This window comes from Olea europaea, chromosome 13, assembly GCF_002742605.1.
Source record: "Olea europaea var. sylvestris chromosome 13, O_europaea_v1, whole genome shotgun sequence".
Taxonomy (NCBI): Eukaryota; Viridiplantae; Streptophyta; class Magnoliopsida; order Lamiales; family Oleaceae; genus Olea; species Olea europaea.
Genome location: NC_036249.1, coordinates 284019 through 305562, shown reverse-complemented (window position 1 = coordinate 305562; position 21544 = coordinate 284019). Strand labels below are relative to the sequence as shown.

Here is a 21544-nt window from a genome sequence, read left to right as displayed (position 1 = left end):
TAATTCAAAATTTGAATGGATAGCTTTTTAATTCTTAGGTTCAATGCCGTGCTTTCAAATGCGTCAATAATGTTTCTTTAGCATGTAGCCAGAATCTTGTTGCTATGACTGTTTTGAAGATGCCTTGTATGGATTTCAATTTCATCAATTTGCTCTATAAATTATGATGACTAGAATTATTTCTCATAATTGTTTCAATATCAAATCTTTGCCCATTGCATCAGCATCTGGCTTGAATTTTGTATTTGCACAAGGGGATATGCAAATATTCCTCAGGCTTTCCTATTTTTTTCAATATTTGACGTGACTTGGTCATGAAATAGGGCTATATAACTTGAGTGCATTAATAGTTGGTTAGAATGTGCAAGTTTGAACAACAAATCCTTGAAAATGATTCACCGAAAACTTGGACTGGATTTCATTTGTAACCGATATGCCTATATTGTATATTTTTTCTTGTGTAGTTGATGGTTACTGCATTTAGACATTGAAATATCTTTAGGGGATTTCTAACCTGCAATTTATTTATGTTAGAAGAGTAAAAATAAATGAACCTCAATTTTGCTTCGCTGCAACTTGAGGGTCACAAAGAACTTGAGCTTAATGCTCTGTGCTTCATCAAGCCTTTATTCAAGCTTACAGAATTCTGTGTATCTATCTACTTCCACATTTCTTAAATGAAGGGTATACTGTTTGTTTGCTTAACAGCACTTCTTCCAACAGATTTCTCTGAATGACTTATTTAGCTACTACTTAAGTGGAAGTCCGAGTCTTGTATAGTAACTAGCAAAAACCTCCTTCGACACACACTATGTTGAATCACCATAACAAAAAATTAATGTATTAGTGTGTTCATCACTTCACGTAACTTGATGATTTAAAAATTAAAAATAAAAAATAAAAAAAATTATGTCCGACCTTTTTCATTGAAGTCTATCCTGTAAAATTTTCATGAATGGGTAAGATTTTAAATAATTGTTGAAACCTAGAAAGCTGCTCGACAAGACTTGAAAACATCACAAGGTTGAATCATCTAACGGCTTGTTTATTTATTTCAACAGCTGCACTACACGTACAGGAAATGTTAACAGATTTTCAACGGGGGAGACTACAGTTTTTGGCAGTTGCCAATCACAAGGGGACAAGTGTCCCCCCGGTTGGATATTTGTTAGCATTTCTTGTACTTGCGCAACTTTTTTCTTATTTCAATGGGAATTTGGTCTTTGACCGACTTTGGGTAAGTCCACCTTTCCCATATCGATGAGTTTTGAACACAAACAATTCAAAGATCAATACCGCTAGAGTGCCCAAATTTATTTGACAAAGGGGATGATCGACTCTCGCAATAGCGGGGACCTCACTTTTTTTTTGGACTTTTTTATTCACACGGAACCAATAACATGTGAGAAGATGTCAACCATTCAAGTAAAAAAATTCGTACAAAGTAGCAAAATTCATTCAAGGATATACGCTCCATTCATTAGCTAGAAAAACTACATGGACGTGCTTTTCCAAATCACGTTTGAAAAATAATTATAAACGATTTAAATTATAGATAGATGAAAATTAATAGTTAATAAGCAAGTAGTATTGGTGGATTTAACCAAATTTGATAAACAGTGATCTGACCAATCATAAGCCGTTCATAAACATTCTATTTCGGTTGGGTCTTGATACGAGAGGGGGAGAGATTTCTCAAAAAAAATGATAATACTCTTAAAAAGAAATTAAATATCCTTAGCATTTTGAACAGACATGCTTACAAAATCTATTTCCCGGTAGAATTACAAGAAGAAAGAATGACCTAGTGGTTAATCTAGAGGCTTGAATTTCTCCCTATCCATCATTCAGCTATTTATTGGTTAAAAAAACCCGGACCGGCCTGTGAGAGAAGTTCCTCGCCAGCATCCTTCCCCATCAATATCATATCTTCAAAAGCATATGGACCTTTTCGAGAGGTTTCAAGTACTGAATGGTGGAACGCGAGAAATATACGTTAAAAACTGCAGTAAACTAAATTTTCATTTATCTTTCCTATCCTCGAATTACCGTTGACATACCTCGGGTTCCATCTGGGGATGCCACCAATGCTTTAAAAATACATCTTCCATCCTCGTCCCTATGAGCGTATCCTGCAATTGGAGTTCGACAAGAACCCTCCAATTTCTCTAGAAAAGCTCTCTCACATGAAACTGCTAATCTGGTGTCCTCGTGATTCAAGGACGCTAAGTAATTAGCCTGCAGAAGAAACATTTGAATTAGAGAAAATAACTGGACGACAAAGAGAGGCATGAATAACTTCTTTTCTACGATCTGCATGGGAAGATAAACAATAATTCATGAATGGTACACATGAATGGTACACACACACACAACCAAATATGTACATACGAAAATTAGATGTTATAAGAAAATGCAAAGGAAAAACAGCAGCGTCCAGTTAGAGGGTATGCTCGTAGCAGAATTCGACAAATGTTTTGGCACATCATTAACTTTGTGTAATATCAATTGTAATGTGCAATAAATAACCACTTTTTAGAACCAGATTAGATGGAATATAAACTTTAGCTTCACCCAAAATTTATGACCATGCTAACTTAGTACAAATCTTTACTAATTTCCTATAACTTCCATAAACATGCCCTTTAGCTACAGAAAATGTGAAGGTAATCTCAATTGAATCTATGCAGCTGAAGATACGAGAAGTACTGTGCAGGGAATATTGTTGCTCCGATATAACAGATGCCTTTGACGGGTTTATATATGTGAATGGTTTGAACAACCCAGAAAAAAAATCAAGTGTGGCAGTATCAATTTTTATTCTTTGGCTATGTAAATGCAAAAGATTAGGAAAATGGAACCAAAAAGAGATCAGGGTGAAGATACGGAGAAAAAATAAACAAACTAGTCGACGTGATTATGAAGAGTACCACATACCATCATTTCGTCATCACTTCTACAGGCAATTCCAATAGCTCCTTGAGCAACAGCTGGAAGCATATCATCAATAGACAGAACGGCAGTAACATTTTCTGTCATGTTGAGGCGTTTGAGTCCAGCTAATGCCAATAACGTTGCTTGGACAACTCCCTCATTTAATTTTCTTAATCTTGTTTGTACATTGCCTCGAAAGTTCTCAAGCACCTATAAATAAATTGAGTGAGAAAACAAAGCAGTGAAGCAGAATGAGACAGCATAAACAGTCACCCAAGATTTTTGAAGAGTAAATAATGCTTACTGAAAAGCCATATCAAACAAGCCAGCGAGGACAGGCCGAAATCATATTCAGCATTCACCTTGTATCGTGTAATTGCAACTTTAAAGGAAACTTCGAAATTAACCCGCCAACTCCATACGAACTTACCTATCAACAGGGAACTTTAACTCTCATGTAAAATTTTATCAACCCTTTATATCTAACAAGGTGCCTACTCATGTCCTCGAGAGATGTTGTGTTAAAAGAGAATTTCACAAGTAGCTTGATTCATTCGTATTGGAGATACGTTACAAATATAACTTGATACGGGTGTCAGAGAATGTGACATTCACAAAAACATAGGAGGTGTAAGTGTTGCAGACATAAACGTAGATATAATCAACTGAGAGGTCATAACAGCACTGGGAGAACTGCAAGAGATGAAAGAAGAAATTTGTAGAAAAAGGAAAAGGAAATAGGAAATTCTTAAAGTATAACAAAGTAGTTTAGGCAAAATTCCACAATTCAAAATTTATGTAAATAACAATTCTTCTTAAAATTGTCTTCGGTGAGTCCCTCTCCATGGCAAACAGATTAGAAGCATCCCTGGTGTCTTTGTGATATGCCCACTGATTGACCGAACTATAAAACCTATGTTTGAGCTCCATTTTTCCCAAAACTCAACTTTTTCTGAAACTCATTTTCTGCCACAGATTCTCCCATAAAATAATTTCACACAAACTCAAAACTTTTCCCTATTTTTCTCCAAAAAAATCACTATCCCAAAATCTATTTTCTCCAAATTTGGGGCTCAAACAGGGCCAAAATATTAATGCCTGATTTGGGTTTGACACTGATGCATTTAGTCATTTACTGAGGACAATTATGGATTTTCTTAAGGCATGATGAATAAATCAATTTACTATATAACGAGAAAGCAAGATGATTTTTTATAGCATAACATGCTTACATTAAGTGATGGATATCTGTGGAGTATTTGGGACTTCCTTCTAAGTGAAGCAGTGCCCACAGTGCTTCCTGCAGGAAGCTCGGCCAATGAAGCTGCAGTCAAACAAATAAATGCATCCCGGACATCCTCACGTGGAAGATTGCAAGGTAATATTGTCTTGTCAGGAAGATATGTGGGAACGTCTTTCATTGAGTGGACAGCTATATCAATTTCACTATTAATGAGTGCCTCGTCTATTTCTTTCGTGAACAGGCCCTTTCCACCTATATCTGCCAGTGGCTGACTCAATATTTTATCACCAGTGGTTTTAATGATTACAATTTGAATGGCACCTTCTTCAGCTAACTCAGGATGTGTCTCTATCAGTTTATTCTGCGTTTCATAAGCTTGGGCAAGTGCCAGTGGGCTGTAATACAGAAACAATGGTTAAAATAAATTAATCAGTCTATTTAAGAATCAAATCCTATATCAATAGTTAATTTGTACAGCTTATGGAACATAAAGAGTAAATGAACCATATCTTCCAATGATCATTTCGGGATATTGTGTTTCATATGTTACAGTTGAAAGGTTAGAAAGCTTCTTGTTCAACATTGTGAAAATGTGATTAGCTCAAAGGAAAAAAGTGAAGAAAGCAATACAAAGGGAGGGGAGAAATTTTGTTAGTTTGTCCAAAATTTTATAGGCGTTAATTTTAGATGCTGGTGTCTTTGGCACATTTTCTTTTACCACAGAAACTTCTAAAGATTCCTAATCAATGCACAACATAACATAAATAGGCATAATGTCGAGTATCCTTATTCTGTGTCACCCTAGGTAGCAGAGAGAACATCCGGTGTTATTATATTTCATAATATCCAACATGTACTAATATATTTCAGATTAAGTTGTACAATATGGAGGATACACAAATCACCACAATCTGCTTTAGGTCTTTGCATTCATTCTGAACTATTATCAGAAGGTGAACGACTTGTCCATTTCATTATAATTTGAGTGCTGGTATGACTGCATGGGAAGGGGAATTTTTATGCCACAGGTATAATGTACCAATTTCTCTCCTGTCAAGGCTTAGTACCTGGCAAACGAATTAAGTCTGGGTTATGCCCGTCTCTTTAATTTAATGATGCACCACAGAATGTCACTAGTATTAAACTATCCTTAAAAAGGAGGGCTGAGGGGAATATACATAGTGGACCACATTGTTTAAGTAGGCAGTTCTTTCTGCAGCTCTCCATGAAATTTGAATTCCAAATCCTTAAAGGTGACTGCCGAAATTGGAGTGGCACTATTTATTTTATAACAATCTCCGACCAAAACTAAAAGATTTAATCGGTATCAAAGATAAATACTCCGCATATGACATGGAATATGACTTCTAATTCTTTTCTTTAATTCTTTGGGGGAATATATGGCCTATAATGAGAACATAATCAGGGCATCCTTCTTACATCACTTTTATGACATAGCAAATCCTTAATGAAGAATTTCTAAGGTTCCATAAAGCAGATGTGCAAATTTCAAATTTTCCATGCAGCTTTCGGTGGTACTCTCACCATAAAAACTGATCTAGACATCTTCAGAATTGCAAATAGCCCCAGGATTTTTAATTATATCAATGCCTTCCATATCATTTTTCCAAACAAAAGTCCTTCTTATTCATTATTAGCTTGATTGACAGATGAATTCGTAAGATGAGGGGAGGACATTTTCACTCTCAATAAATTCCCAAAAAGCCATGTTGCAGTCATGACGAGACCCCACAAAGAAAAACAGTATATTTTCCAAGTCATATATTAGTTAAATAAAATGCTAAAAGATGCCTTATTTAGCCTCTCGGGGAATGCCTGGTGTCCGGTCCATTTTTTAGACAATTACAGGAACAAATACTCATACATGAGAAGTACATCAGTAGTGAGTTGAAAACCGTTGTGATGCACATCTCTTTCCACAGTTACTTCCCAAATTCACTAAATTTCTCATTTTCTCATCGAGTGCAGAGAAAACATTTAGTTCTCTTTACCTCAGTACTCTCAATTGAAACCAGGATTCAATTTTAGTAAAAATATTAAAATAGTCACAAGAATTCAAGCTCGAGAATGTTCACCAATCCATCTTAATTTAAGCTCAAGAATCCATTTTAACTGCAATATACCCCTACCCATAATAACACGAGCTTAATGTAGAATCTTTATAATAGAAATTTAAAAAAAAATAAAAAAAAAATCAAACAGTCAACCTTGCATTTTACGAACATTAATCAACCCATAACCGGAAAGTCAAATTACAAACATTACCTTCCGCGAGTGCCAATTCTAATCACAGCAGCCTTAGTTTGAGTCTGCTGTTCAACAGCAACAGAATCCCTAATGACCAGATTTCTTTTCCGTTGGCTATAGAGTGGAGATTTAAGGCATGGCAAAGAGAGCCCAAGAGCTGAAACTGAGCGACCAGCAAAAGCTCTTGTGTTTACATTGAAAGGGCCTTGATTTACAGTAGCTATGATCTCCATATTAATTGAATGGAGAGAAGATAGAAAGTAGAACAGAGAATTGTGCCAGGGGTTTTGAATTTTTGTTTCAAAGATTTGAGCTTTCGACTTATCCACCAGGTCATCGGACTCGTCAGCAATTTAGCCCTGTTTGGTCACATTATGTCTCATCAAATTAAATTAAAATTTTCCCTCTTATTTTCAATCATATAATTTTTAATAAAATAATATTATATATAAATCGAAAACGTTTCATTCTTTTACGACTGATACTACCAAAAATCGTACCTGAGCAATTCCGAGCTAGACGACTGGTGGCGAGCACGAACGTGTTCTTCCGATACCTGAAACAAAGGCGTCGATGTGTGTCCTCGTTGCCCCTCCGATACTTAAGTTAGAATATGTCCGTGAGGCTATGGACTGAAAATTGTATAAAAAGAGTACCTGAATGATGAGGTGAAACCATGTATTTATAGTGTTAGGTGGTTGAATCCTATTAGGTTTGAACAATTGGAGAATCTTCATCCCGTAGAATCCTATCGAAGGTGGATGTTTGACATGCATAATAAGTGTGGGATCAGTACAAGTCTAACAACAATAAACTCCTCTTACATCTGGAAGTCTTGTGGGGTATCAAGTGTTACACGTCACTGTTCGTACGAGGACGTGGTATCATTGAGGTAGAAAAGCATGAGGACATGAATACCGAGGACTCCACTTCCCCACCTCATGGTATGATTAGGAGAGAGGTCAAGGATATTTTCCATGTCCTCGAGAATACCCGACGAATATATTTTTGACCACTGGGTTCGGGGAGTCATCGAGAATAAGAGGTCGAGGTAAATGGATGGACCATATCAGGTAAATAGATGGACCATATCACTGGCCCCGTGCATCCATGCTCGAGGTTCGAGTGTGGGATGCACAGGTGAAAATCGCCCACGTACAAAGAAACCCGAGGTCCAGTTCAGAGATGACATCAGCCCTAAAGTGAAAGGCGGTTTAACTTTGGTTGCCCCGATGAGTGACACGTGTCCAGATCCAATGGTCCAAGCCGGACGACCCTTGGGTTTCCCACTGGAGTTTATAAATACCCCAGTCATTTTTCATTTCTTACCATTTTACTTCTCTGTGAATTTTTTCAGAATCCTCGAGCTTGGGCATTTTGTCGGTTTTGGGCCGTCGATATTAAGGTAAGAGATCGAGAACTTTAAGCTTTATTATTTAAGAACACTTCTGGTAGGATGTCTAATGAGTTTACCTCGTCGTCATCCTCTGGGTCGAGGACAACCCCAGAGAGTTTAGGTAGGTCGATAATCCCTGTAGCTATCCCTATTTATGCACAACCTCGAGCAGAAGATAACTCGACGCTTTTAACATATCCTGACCAACCCTGTACCCTTAAGGAGCACCTGGCCATATCGACGGCTAGAGAACATGGCATAATGCCTAGCTGTGACATTCGAGTGCCCGGGGTAGGGGATAGGATGGCTATAGCTCGGGATGGGGAGTTTGTGATTTTTAGGGATCTTTGAAAGGGGGATTTAGGTGGCCCCTGCATCCGTTTTTATGTCTTTATTGGTCGAGCATAACATGAGCCCGGGGCAATTAGTGCCAAATGGGTGGAGGATGCTCGTCTATTTCTTCATCGCCTGTAGATACCTGGGCATTACACCATATCTCGACCTATGTAGAATGGTCTTCGACCTTAAACAGTTGCCCCAGTATACATGCTTTGCCTACCTTTCTACCCGGGGAGGTTTTAGAATCCCGAAGATGCCCAGCTCCTTAAAAGGGTGGAAGGAGAAATGGTTCTACGTGATTCCTCAGGATATCGACCTTCCATTCAAGTCTCGATGGGGATTTCCAGATACGTCGAGGTTTTGTGAGGGTCAGGCATGCTTTGAGAGTCTAGAGAGGGACAGGCAGATGTTAGAAAATCTCGAGCCTATAGGGATGGCAATCGGGCTTGCCGGCTCGGGTCGCCCATGGCTCGGCTCGGGAAAAGCCCCAGCCGGATCGGCTCTGGGCTCGGTAGACCCGAGCCTAAACTCGGGCCGAGCCCCATTTTGGGGACACGGGCTTTTCCCAAGCCGGCCCGTGAGCTCGCGAGCTTTTTAATTAAAAAAAATTTAAATTTAAGGCAGTGAACTGCTGCCTTTAAAAGGCAGCAGGAGGAAAGAAAAAAATATTTAAAAAAAAGGGAGAAAAGGAGCCTGCCCGGCTCGGCCCGTAAAAAGCCCGAGCTTCCTTTCTTTTTGGCCGAGCTTTTGCTCGGCTCGGCTCTAGCCCGCAAAAAAGCTCGGGCATTTTAACCGGGCCGAGCCCGAGCCGCAACTTTAGGCTCGCGAGTCAGCTCGACCCGGCTCGTTTACATCCCTACGAGCCTCTGGTGTTTGATATGGACGACATCCTCGGGGATGATGTTCTCGATCGTGCAGACATTAAAGGCGTCGAGGGTAGGACATGTACCTTTTTTCTTAATTTTTTGCTTATTTATATGCTCGTTTCTAATACATCGTCGATATTTTGGAGCAATGACTTTCGATCCAACTGCTTTGCGACAGGCCATGCAGTCTAAGTCGAGGGGTCCTCAAATTCGAACTTCGAGACATAAAAGGGGGAAAAGAGGCCTCGAGCGTCTGGGCCAGAGCAACAAAAAAGAAGCGGGGCAGGAGAGTCCTCAAGGCGTAGAAGCACGTCGCCTGGAGGCAACACTTCTCGATCTATTCCATCTCGATCTCTTCCGCCTCCTCGGGAGCACACGGTAGTGGATCTCGACGAGGATAACGTGCCCCCGAGTACTGAAAACGTCGAGAATACAGGACAATCATACTTGATGTCGGGCCTTGTAGACAAATACCGACAAAGGCTCAGGTATGAAGAGGCCGGCAAGGACCTCGAGTCACTTATATTCCAGGTGAACTATGATTATAAAATTTTATAGTCTTTTTATATCGAGGTCATAGCTCATGGTAAATGTGTTTGTAGGCTTTGAGTATAGCTCGAGGTGGCTTGCTTAGGGGAATGGATGATTCCCGGAAGGTGATCGAGCTCCAGGAGGCAGTGGAAGCTCGAGATAAGAGAGTAACTGACCTCGAGGCTGAGCGAGATCTTGCGAAGACCGAGCTTCGAAAGGCTCGTGATGAAATAGGCCTCGTGAAAGACGAGGTAGAAGAATTGAAGATAGAGCTCGAGAAGGTAAAGAAAACCCTCGAGGTCAGGGTGGCTGAAGCTCAGGCTGAAGCTGTTGAGGAATTCCAGAAGTCCGAGGATTTCAACAAGCTAAAGGGCGACTATGCAATGGGCTCATATTTCCATGGCCTTAAGAAGGCTTGAGCATTTCTTCGGTCGAAGCCTGATGCTAAGCCCGAGGAGCTGAAGGCAATCCCGGAGATTGCTAGAGACCTCGAGCTTTCGGAGTCAGAAGAGGGTACCCTTGACGATGAAGGGGTCGACCTTGATGATGACCTCGAGGATGATCAGGAGAGCCCCCGGGTCTAGATGTAGTTTGTCTTTACTCGAGCAACATTTGTAAAACGTTTTTTGTCGCCAGCTAAATTCAGCAGTTTTTTTGTTTGTAATCACTTTTTATCGAGCACTATTAATACAATCTGCATGTTCGACATTATTTGGCCCGAGCTTTTACTTGAGCTGATCTTTACTGCTTCTCGATTATTTATGCTCGATGATCTTATAACGACGATTTTATATTATTTATGATCGACGATTCAAATATTAGATGTTTACACCTTTTATTATCGACGATCATGATTTACAAACACCTTATACCGACGACTATGCCTTTCGAATATTAATATCGATGGCATGCAATTAATCTTGGTAACGACAATAAATTTTGAGGAAACTCAATGTAATCCTCGTGTTTTTCCAATTTTTACTATATCGAGGATCATTCACCTTGCCTAAAGGCAATGCTTTTACTTGTCAAGGGCAAGGTTTATATTGCTTGTCGAGGACAAGGCTTAGAGTGCTTGCTCGAGGACAAGGCTTCGAATGCTTGTCGAGGACAAGGCTTGGAGTGCTTGCTTGAGGGCAAGGCTTATATTGCTTGTCGAGGACAAGGCTTGGAGTGCTTGTTCGAGGGCAAGGCTTATATTGCTTGTCGAGGACAAGGCTTGGAGTGCTTGTTCGAGGGCAAGGCTTATAATGCTTGTCGAGGACAAGGCTTGGAGTGCTTGCTCGAGGGCAAGGCTTATATTGCTTGTCGAGGACAAGGCTTGGAGTGCTTGCTCGAGGGCAAGGCTTATAATGCTTGTCGAGGACAAGGCTTAGAGTGCTTGCTCGAGGACAAAGCTTGGAGTGCTTGCTCGAGGGCAAGGCTTATATTGCTTGTCGAGGAGAAGGTTTAGGTAATTCCTGGATGCAAAGTAAACGACAGGGTTATTATACCCGAGGCTTGAATTTTTTAATTCTTCGGGCTGGACTTGGATTTATATTGTATCCAAACTGCATACGTACCCAAGCGAGATCAAGCCGAACGTAGTTCATTACAAAAGAGAATTGAAAACATGCATGGGCACGCAGGCCCGCCAAACAAGAAATAAAATGCAAGGGCACGCAGGCCCGAAAAACTAAAAATAATATTCAGAAAAACTAAAAAAGAAAATCTCCTATATGACGTCGGGAATGTTACTTGTAATATATTTTCAGATTATCGGCATTCCAAGACCTTGGAAGAGGTCTACCCGAGGTATCCTTTAGGCTGTAAGACCCTCTTCTGATTTGCCGTATGACTTCGAATGGTCCTTCCCAAATTGGTCCGAGCTTTTCGAGAGCATGACCAGCAACTTCGGCCTTCCTCAGCACGAGGTCTCCAGCCCTGAACTTTCGAGATCTGACCCGGTTATTAAAATGCCTTGCCACTCTATTTTGGTAAGAGGCTACTCTTAGTGCCGCTTGTTCGTGAACCTCCTCAAGGAGGTCCAAATGTTCTGTCGTACGTTCCAGAGAGTCGGGCATCATTCTCCTTAGGCTGGGAAAACTGATTTCAACTGGGATGGTGGCATCAATGCCAAATGCTAGCATGAAGGGGGTTTCACCCGTCGTAGTTTTATGCGAAGTTCTGTACGTCCAGAGTAATGAGGGGAGCTCGTCGGACCAAGAGCCTTTGGCATCCCCGAGTCTTGTCCGGAGGTCTTGCAATATAATTCGATTTGTGACCTCGGCTAGACCATTGCTCTGAGGGTGCGAGACTGATGTGAGTCAATGGTCAATCCCTAGGTTGGTGCAAAAACTTCTGAATTGTGCATTATCATATTGTCGTCCATTATCAGTTATGAGGACCTTTGGTATCCCGAACCTACAAACAATAGATTTCCATACAAAAGCTCTAAGTTTAGGCTCCGAAATTGTTGCCAAAGGTTCTGCTTCTGCCCATTTCGTGAAGTATTCTACTGCCACTGCCACGAATTTTAATTGTCCTCTTGCCACCGGAAAAGGCCCGAGGATATCAATTCCCCACTGTTCAAAAGGGGCCGAACATGTTAGGGCTGTGAGGTCCTCAGCTGGAGAATGGATGACGTTGGCAAACCTCTGGCATTTGTCGCATTTTCTGACATATTTCGATGCATCTTTCTTCATGGTGGGCCAGTAGTACCCATACCTTATAAGCTTGAAGGCCAAAGCCCGAGCTCCTTGGTGATTCCCACATACACCTCCATGAACTTCAGCTAGAGCTCGGGATGATTCTGAGGGTTTAAGGCATCTAAGATATGGAAGTGTGAAACTTCTTCGGAATAGTACTCCTCCAATCATGCAGTACCTAGATGCTCGAGATCTTATACTCCTCAACAATCAGGGGTCCTCAGGTAGATTTCCATTATTTATGAACTCTGCAATTGGGTCCATCCATGATGGCTCATGATCAATGTCCATGACTCCAACTCCCTGAGTGATACTAGGCTCCATTACCAATTTCACGTAGACTGTCCTCTCTAGCCCATCGATTCCCATGAATACCAGTCTAGATAATGCATCAGCTTTACCGTTATCAGCCCGCGGAATTTTTATGATTTCGCAACTCTTGAATTGTCGTTGGAGATCATGGACTTTTAGACAATACAAACTCATCTTCTCCTCCTTCCTTTCGAACGTACCTTCTATCTGGCCGACCACAAGCTGTGAATCACTGAAAATTTTAATATGCTCGAGCTCAAGATTTCGGGCGAGCTCAAGGGCGATAATGACAGCCTCATATTCGGCCTCGTTGTTGGTAGCTTCAAACTCAAACCTGAGTGCGCATTGAATATCCACGATTTTGTCAGGGCTCGTGATGATAACCCTGGCTCCGGAACCTGACGAATTGGATGCTCCATCAACAAAGATGTTCCAAGTATCTGAAATATGATTGTCCGAGTTATCCCCTGGCCCCCGAGGCCTTGGGATGAGTTATGCAATAAAGTCAGCCAAAGCCTGCGCCTTGATAGATGGTCGAGATTTATACTCGATGTCAAATTCTCCCAGTTCAATTGCCCACTTTAGTAACCTACCAGAAACGTTGGGTTTTTGTAATATATGCTTAAGGGGTTGATTAGTGAGCACAACTATGGGGTGAGACTGAAAATATTGTCTGAGCTTCCGTGCTGCCACAACCAATGGAAGAGCAAGCTGTTCTGCCAAAGTATATCTTGTCTCTGCATCGAGCAAGACCTTACTGACGTAGTATATAGGTTGCTGGGCTTTGTTAACTTCTTTCACTAGCACACCGCTTACTGCATTCTGGGATACGGCCAAGTATAAATATAGAGTATCACCATGCTCGGGTTTAGTGAGGATAGGGGGAGATGCCAGTGTTTCCTTAAGTTCGTGAAAAGCTCTTTCACATTCCTCATCCCATTCAAAATTTCGATTTCCCCTGAGGACTTTGAAGAAGGGGAAGCATTTGTCGGCTGCTCGGGACATAAACCTGTTGAGGGCTGCAACACGGCCTGTTAATTTCTGGACCTCCTTCTTGGTTTTAGGTGGCTCCATTGATGCCAACGCCCGTATTTTGTCTGGGTTGGCTTTGATTCCCCTGTGAGTGATCATAAAACCCAAGAACTTTCCCGAGGCAACGCCAAATGCGCATTTTTCCGGATTCAGCTTCATTCTGTACTTACGCAGCGTGGCGAACACGTCCTCGAGATCACTTACATGGTTGCCCACTTGCTTGCTGTTTACAACCATGTCATCGATGTAGCCCTCAATATTTCTCCCGATCATTCCTGCAAAAACTTTATTGACAAGTCTTTGATATGTTGCTCCTGCATTCTTCAAACCAAACGGCATGACCTTATAGCAGTATATGGCAGAATCGGCCATAAATGACGTCTTCTCTTGATCTTCCTCAGCCATAAGAATTTGATGGTAACCCGAGAATGCATCCAAAAAGCTGTATAATTTGTGTCCCGATGTACTATCCACCAAATCGTCGATTTGAGGTAGGGGGTAGCTATCTTTTGGGCATGCTTTATTGAGGTCTGTAAAATCAATGCAGACCCTCCATTTACCACAAGCCTTTTTTACCAGGACAACATTGGCGAGCCAGTCAGGATAATTGACCTCGCGGATGAACTGAGCCCTGATCAGTTTATTAATTTCTTCCTTTATGACCTGTCGTCGTTCCGGTGCAAACTGCCTCTTTCTTTGCTTAACTGGATGAGTTCCGAGATTAGTGTTGAGCCTGTGTACTACAACCTCGGGGTCGATGCCAGGCATATCTTCCACCTTCCATGCGAAGACATCAATGTTGCGGGATAAGCAGTCAATAAGTTCGGTCATGAGGGCCGTATTCAGATCTCGACCAACCATGACTTTCTTCCCTTGCTCGAGCTCTATCTCCAACAACTCCTCCACTGGAGCGAGTCTCCCGCTATTCTCAAGCTCTTCCTCCTTTTCTGAGATTTGCATGACGTCTGTCTTTATTTCCCGAACACAAGTAACATAGCATTGTCTGGCAGCAGCTTGGTTTTCGCGTACCACCCCGACGCCATGACTGGTGGGGAACTTCATGACGAGGTGGAAGGTGGACACAATAGCTTTTACCTTATTGAGCAATGGTCTACCCAGGATGGCGTTGTATGCCATGGAAGACCGGACAATCTGAAAAGATGTAATCACCGTTATCTGTTCTTTTCCCGAGCCTAAGGTAAGTGGAAGCTCGACCACTTCCTCCGGAACAATAATACCCCCCCCCGAATCCTTGAAGGGGGGTTTTCACTGTCTTCAGTTGTTCGGGAGAGATTCCCATTTTTGTGAAGGCTTCATGTGACAATATGTTAGCGGCACTCCCGTTGTCGATTAAGATCCTCTTTACCTCAAAGTTTGCTACTATTGCAGAGATGACTAGGGCATCATCATGAGGAAAAGACACGCCCTCAAGATCCTTCATACCAAATGTTATGTCCTCGAGGTCACCATGATGTGCTTTCGGGATTGTCATGTATTGCCGGGCATACTGCTTCCTCCCAGTGTTCGAATCTCCTCCTGATGCAATACCCCCGACAATGATGTTGATGATTTCAGCAGTGGGTTGACCATCCCTTTTTGCTTCAAAGGCTCTTTCCCTACCACCATCATTCTTCGGCCGTTTGTCATTACCAACGTAGGAACCCAAAAGTCCCCTTTTAATAAGGGCTTCAATCTCCCGTTGTAGGGCTTTACAGTTTTCAGTGGTATGCCTGTGATCCCGATGAAACTCACAGTATTTGCTCATGTCCCTGGACTGGGGGGTGACCTCATTCTCGTAGGCCATTTGAGCTCCTTCATAACCTTGATTTCCATCAAAACGTTTGTTTTCGATGTGTTTAAATGTGTGAATGACGTCGGGGGAGCCTCCCGTCTGTTTACTCTGAGGTGGTTCTTGATGGGGGCTCGGGTCATGCTGTCTTTTATGCTCGACCCTGTCGTGGGATGGTCCAACCTTCCTCGGGTTCAGTGTTTCCTCCATATTTATGTACTTCTCTCCTCGGGTAAGAAGCTCGATCACTGTCCTCGGCGGAGTTTTGGATAGCGACATTTTGAAAGCCTCACACCTTATGGCATATGTGAGGGCAGAAACCGTTGCCGTTATATGAAGGTCAGGAATTTGTAGCCTTTCCTTGTTGAACCTGATCATGAACTTGCGTAGGGTCTCATTTTGCCCCTATCGAAGTTGCATAAGGGAGGTTGCCGTTTTCCTGATGCATTTACTGCTTGCGAAGAAGGCGGAGAACTTGTCCGCTAAATCCGACAATGAGGCTATTGAGTTGGGCTCTAAAGTCGAGAACCAATCCCTAGCAGCATTCGTCAAAGTTTGCGGGAAGGCCTTGCACATCACCTGATCCGGTGCAACCTGTAGATTCATGACGTCCGTGTATACGTTAAGATGATTGATTGGATCGGTGGTCCCGTCATATTCTTTGATCCTAGGATACTTAAATCTGTCTGGCAAGGGGAATGTCAATATTTCGGGAGTAAATGGAATGTTGGGACTGAATCTTGCTGACCCTTTGTTGCCCTGAAGTAGGCCCACCGTAATCCCTTCTTGAATAATCCTAGCGAGTTTCCCGGACTCCATGGTCACTGATCTCGAGGCCGAGGTCACATGTGGTATGCCCGAGGCCCCTACTCCGCCATTATCAGGGACATGTTTCTGAGCTCGAGCTCGAGCATCGGCCATGAAACCCCCCTGGGGTGCTGGTGTGGGTGACGGATGCAAATTTCTTTGACTTAGCAGCTGAGTCAGTATGGCGACCTGTTGTCTGAGCTCTTCAAAGGCTCCAGTAGTGACGACTGCCTGCTGAGGCTCTGGCACTTCTGATGATTCCTCTTGAGGAACAGGGATATCCTCAGGAAGGGGTTGATTTGGAGCGGATGAGCTTACTGGTGGAAGACCTGAACGTGTGTTTACCATGGCTTTTGGTAGCGTTTCCCACAGACGGTGCCCATGATGCTACCAAAAATCGTACCTGAGCAATTCCGAGCTAGACGACTGGTGGCGAGCACGAACGTGTTCTTCCAGTACCTAAAACAAAGGCGTCGAGGTGTGTCCTCGTTGCCCCTCCGGTGCTTAAGTTAGAATATGTGCGTGAGGCTATGGACTGAAAATTGTATAAAAAGAGTACCTGAATGATGAGGTGAAACCATGTATTTATAGTGTTAGGTGGTTGAATCCTATTAGGTTTGAACAATTGGGGAATCTTCATCCCGTAGAATCCTATCGGAGGTGGATGTTTGACATGCATAACAAGTGTGGGATCAGTACAAGTCTAACAACAATAAACTCCTCTTACATCTAGAAGTCTTGTGGGGTATCAAGTGTTACACGTCACTGTTCGTACGAGGACGTGGTATCGTTGAGGTAGAAAAGCATAAGGACATGAATACCGAGGACTCCACTTCCCGGCCTCATGGTATGATTAGGAGAGAGGTCGAGGATATTTTCCATGTCCTCGGGAATACCCGACTAATATATTTTTGACCACTGGGTTCGGGGAGTCATCGGGAATAAGGGGTCGAGGTAAATGGATGGACCATATCATGTAAATAGATGGACCATATCAACGACCATCTATTTTTCAAAAAATAAATAAATTATTCCCCCATTATAATCAAAATTAGGGTTGAACTACTTGTACAGTCCAACTCGAACTGTACATTTACAGCCCCTTCAGATGAAGGAGCCCCACACCAAGACTAGGGCCCCCTCATGTAAGGGGACTGTGACCCGTGCTGCACCTAAGAGTGTACAACAAGCACTACCCTCAAAATTAAAGGGGGCCAACCTACTCTCCCTCTACTGACCAATAATGGGTTACTACGTCATTTTCTCACCATATACCTCCATCGAATTCTTCCTTGAGCCAATTCAAGCGGCAATTGGAACGGGTTGTATTTTTAAAGTTATACAATCGGGGTTGAAAGCCCCGACCTCATAGGAGGGAGGCCCACCATTTTTTTATTCATTATGGGCCTCCTTCTCATGTATGTGGTTGTCAATCGAAATTGTTAAATCCGATTGTACATATAGTACTTTCCGGATTGTAAAAGGAAATAGGAAATGCAAAATTGCAAATTAATATTTATGAATATGCATGAAATAGCTATGAAACAAAACCTTCATGCCCTCCGACAGCATAAGGTGTGTCAGCTATTCCAATAAATAAATATTACCTACAAAATGAGATTGGGGCTTTCTTCTTCGTTGTACTTCCGGCATGAGAATTAGTATGAGATATAAGAATGTGGACTTAAGAAGAAAATATATTACGTGTATTTAAATAGCTAAAAAATTTTACTTTTGTACCTATTTCGATTTATGAGTATTTATTGGTGATTGGAGCCATATAACTATTAGGTGGTTATAGTCCCACGTGTCCTACATAGCCCCTTCCACTACCCCACGTTCTGAGTGGAGGACCTCTACCTACATAGCGGTTGGTGTCCATGATAACCGTTAAATGATCTTCATCCAATTCGATGATGATTTACGGTTAAGTTTTGTGTTGGCCTCATAGTGATTGACGACTTAGCATGAACGTAGAAGACCTCATAGTGATCGATGGCCTAACATGAATGTAAAAGGCCTCATAGTGGTCGACAACTTAGCATGAAAGTAGAAGACCTAATAGTGATCGATGGCCTAACATGAATATAAAAGGCCTCATAGTGGTCGATGACTTAGCATAGGATGCTTTACGTTGAATGCTTATTGAATATCCTTCGCTTTGTTGGTCAACGTAAACAATTATTAGTGCCATTTAATATTAATTCAAATACTAGATTTTATTTCAAAATTTCATATTGTACACAAAATTATTTCCATTTATAACAAATTATAATTGATATTTTTTTACGGGAAATTACACATACAAACGAGCGCTTAAGTTCTCCATTCTAATCGTCCATATTTTTAGCATTCATGTTGTCAACCTTTATTTTCTTTAACACGTCTTTGGAGGTAAATTTGTGAGAAAAATTGAGGCACACTAAACAAGTACTTAAATTGAAAAAATGATCTAAACTTTTGGGATCTGATTGATAGAATTTATTTGAGAATAATGAGTTATTGAATAATAATTTTTGAAGGATCTATTGTTGAAAAAAAAGGAAATTTTATTGATTTATGTGTAGAATATTTTATTGTGTAAATGTGTGATAGAGAATGATCATGTAGTAAATAATTTAAATTTTTAAAAGATGGCAAACATGGACTTAATAAAGTTCTGAAAATGATAGAAAAGATGACATAACAACTCAATACACTTTTTAAATAGACTAGTCGCTATTACGTACGTTGCACGAATTTTATATTTATCGTATTTTTATTAGTGTATGAATTTTAATTTTTTTGAAAAGTTTTTTAAACAATATCTAAAAATATTTCCATGATATAAGAAAATAATTGTAAATCATTTTTACAATTGCATAGCAGTATGTTCTCTAGAAAAAATATGCTTGTATATTTCATGCTTGAATAAGAAATATACAAACTATTTTGCTTGTATTCTTTAATAGTGTCGATATGATTGAATTGAATGTGAAGATTATATTTCTAAATTTTGTGTAATTCAATATTGTAAAATTGAAAAAAAAACTCTCCGTACAGTGCGGAGAGAGTTGAACCAAGTGCCGAGTAAAAATAAAGAAAGGTGCGGAGAGAAAAAAACTTCTTCTTCTCCGCACAGTGCAGAGAGAGTTGAATCATGTGAGGAGAGTTGGCAAACTCTTCGCACAGTGCGGAGTAAAAAAAAACCTCTTTGCACAATGCGGAGAGATGACAAACCAACTCTCCGCACAGTACGGAAAGTAAAAAAACTCTCCGCACTGTGCGGAGAGAGTTAATCTCTTCGCACAGTGCGGAGAGTTGGTCCGCATCATGACAAAACTCTCCACACAATGCATAGAGGTTGAACCATGTGCGGAGTAAAAAAAATGCGGAGAGAAAAAAAACCTCTCTGCACAGTGCGGAGAGAGTTGAACCATGTGTGGAGAGTTGACAAACTCTTCGCACAATGCAGAGTAAAAAAAACTCTCCGCACAATGCAAAGAGATGACAAATCAGCTCTCCGCACAGTACAGAGAGAAAAAAAACTCTCCGCATTTGTCATCTCTCCGCATAGTGCAGAGAGAAAAAAAAACTCTCCACACAGTGCGGAGAGTTGTTTTCAAATTCCTTAATTATAAGTCAAATTTCAAGATTGTAAAATTTTCGTATAGACAACGAAACAGAATCGAAAAATATGGCTCAAAATCAATTATGTTTTCTTTAAATTCCAATCACAGCTCAATTTTCGAGTATGCAAATCATATTTACGATATTGAAAATGAGCTTTCTCGTGATTCATACAATGAAACAATATGTGAGTTGTGCAAAGAATGAGTTATTGATAGTACCATGGCATTGTTTTCACAAATGGAAGCTCTAGGATACCACCCAAATTCAATATTTTACACTTGCTTAATAACAGCTCTTAGATATTAGAAGCGGATAAATTTTCAATGAAATTATACTTTCGGGTTGTAGCCCAGGAATTAAAGTGTTCGATGCATTATTTAAAAGTTGTTTGAGAAAATGCCTCTTGGAACTTGCAAATAAAATCCCGAGAGTTTTTGTTTTTTCACATTGTGCGGAGAGATAATTTGCCATCTCTCCGCACTTTGCGGAGTCTTTTTTTTTTGCTCATGTATGGAGATTTTTTTGTCTCATGGAGTTTATTTATATTAAAACTATTATTTTTTTTTATATTGTTGGCATGATGCGTGTGTGGAATAATATTTGTCAATCACCATAAACAAAATTCTTTACAAAATGCAAAAAATAAAAATGCATAATAAATCTTCTTATTACACTAATAAAATTATAAATTTTTTTTTTACAAATAACATAAAAAAATCATTTTTATTTAAAAAACACATTTAAAAATTAGCAATTTCATAATCATTTTTTTTAATTCTCAGAAATACAATTATAAAAAAAGAAACAATATTGAATTCCAACATTTAATACTTAAGAAATTCAATATTAAATAAATTTTATACATTTATAACAAATTATAAATCCATATATGCAGCTTACTGTATTTGCAAGCAACTTACTATATATACAGCTTACCGTATATGCTGCCTACCGTATTGCAGCCTACCGTATTTGCAAACAACTTATTTTATTTGCACCTTACCGTATATGCTACCTATCGTATTTGCAAACAACTTACCATATTTTCACCTTACCGTATTTGCAGCTTACCGTATATGCTACCTACCGTATATGTTGCATACCGTATTTGCAAACAACTTATCATATTTCACCTTATCGTATTTGCAGCTTACCGTATATGCTACCTACCATATTTGCAACTTACCGTATATGCTGCATACCATATTTGCAGCTTACTGTATTTTTATATACCAATTTTTGCACTTACAAATACCGAGAATGCAGAACACCGTATATTCACTTGCCAAATCGAATTTCAAAAAAAAATTCAGATTTTTATTTTTTCAACATAAGCATAAAATAAATATTAAATATATATGAAGCACAAAATATAAATGCATATGAATATGGTGCTCAATCTTCAATTTTTCAATATTGAATTACACAAAATTTAGAAATATAATCTTCACATTCAACTCAATCGTATCAACACTATTAAAGAATACAAGCAAAATAATTTGTATAATCTCGTATATTTCTTATTCAAGTATGAAATATACAAGTATATTTTTTTCAGATGACACAATACTGTTATGTTATATCGTGGAAGTATTTCTAGATATTGCTGATAAATGTGTTTTTACACACTATTTAGCTCACAGACATGACTTAAATATGGACAAAGTAGTTGAATTGTGATTTAATCTTTTTAAATTCATGCTATGTAGGTGTTTCTATGGAAAAGAT

The 21544-nt window shown here is 40.2% G+C and overlaps 2 protein-coding genes across 2 annotated transcripts; both read right to left on the bottom strand.

Annotated features, from left to right (window-relative positions):
• Window positions 1-1594: 1594 nt before the first annotated feature.
• Window positions 1595-6797, bottom strand: LOC111407117 (porphobilinogen deaminase, chloroplastic). The gene is made up of 5 exons (XM_023036427.1): window positions 6464-6797; window positions 4167-4572; window positions 2938-3144; window positions 2061-2238; window positions 1595-1968 (listed from the first exon to the last, which is right to left on the bottom strand). Exons 1-5 carry the CDS (start codon window positions 6676-6678, stop codon window positions 1856-1858), a joined length of 1119 nt encoding a protein of 372 aa, XP_022892195.1. The 5' UTR covers window positions 6679-6797; the 3' UTR covers window positions 1595-1855.
• A 7922-nt stretch (window positions 6798-14719) lies between these two features.
• On the bottom strand, window positions 14720-15775 carry LOC111408134. The gene has a single exon (XM_023037938.1). The coding sequence runs from the start codon at window positions 15773-15775 to the stop codon at window positions 14720-14722; it is 1056 nt and encodes a 351-aa protein (XP_022893706.1).
• Window positions 15776-21544: the final 5769 nt, after the last annotated feature.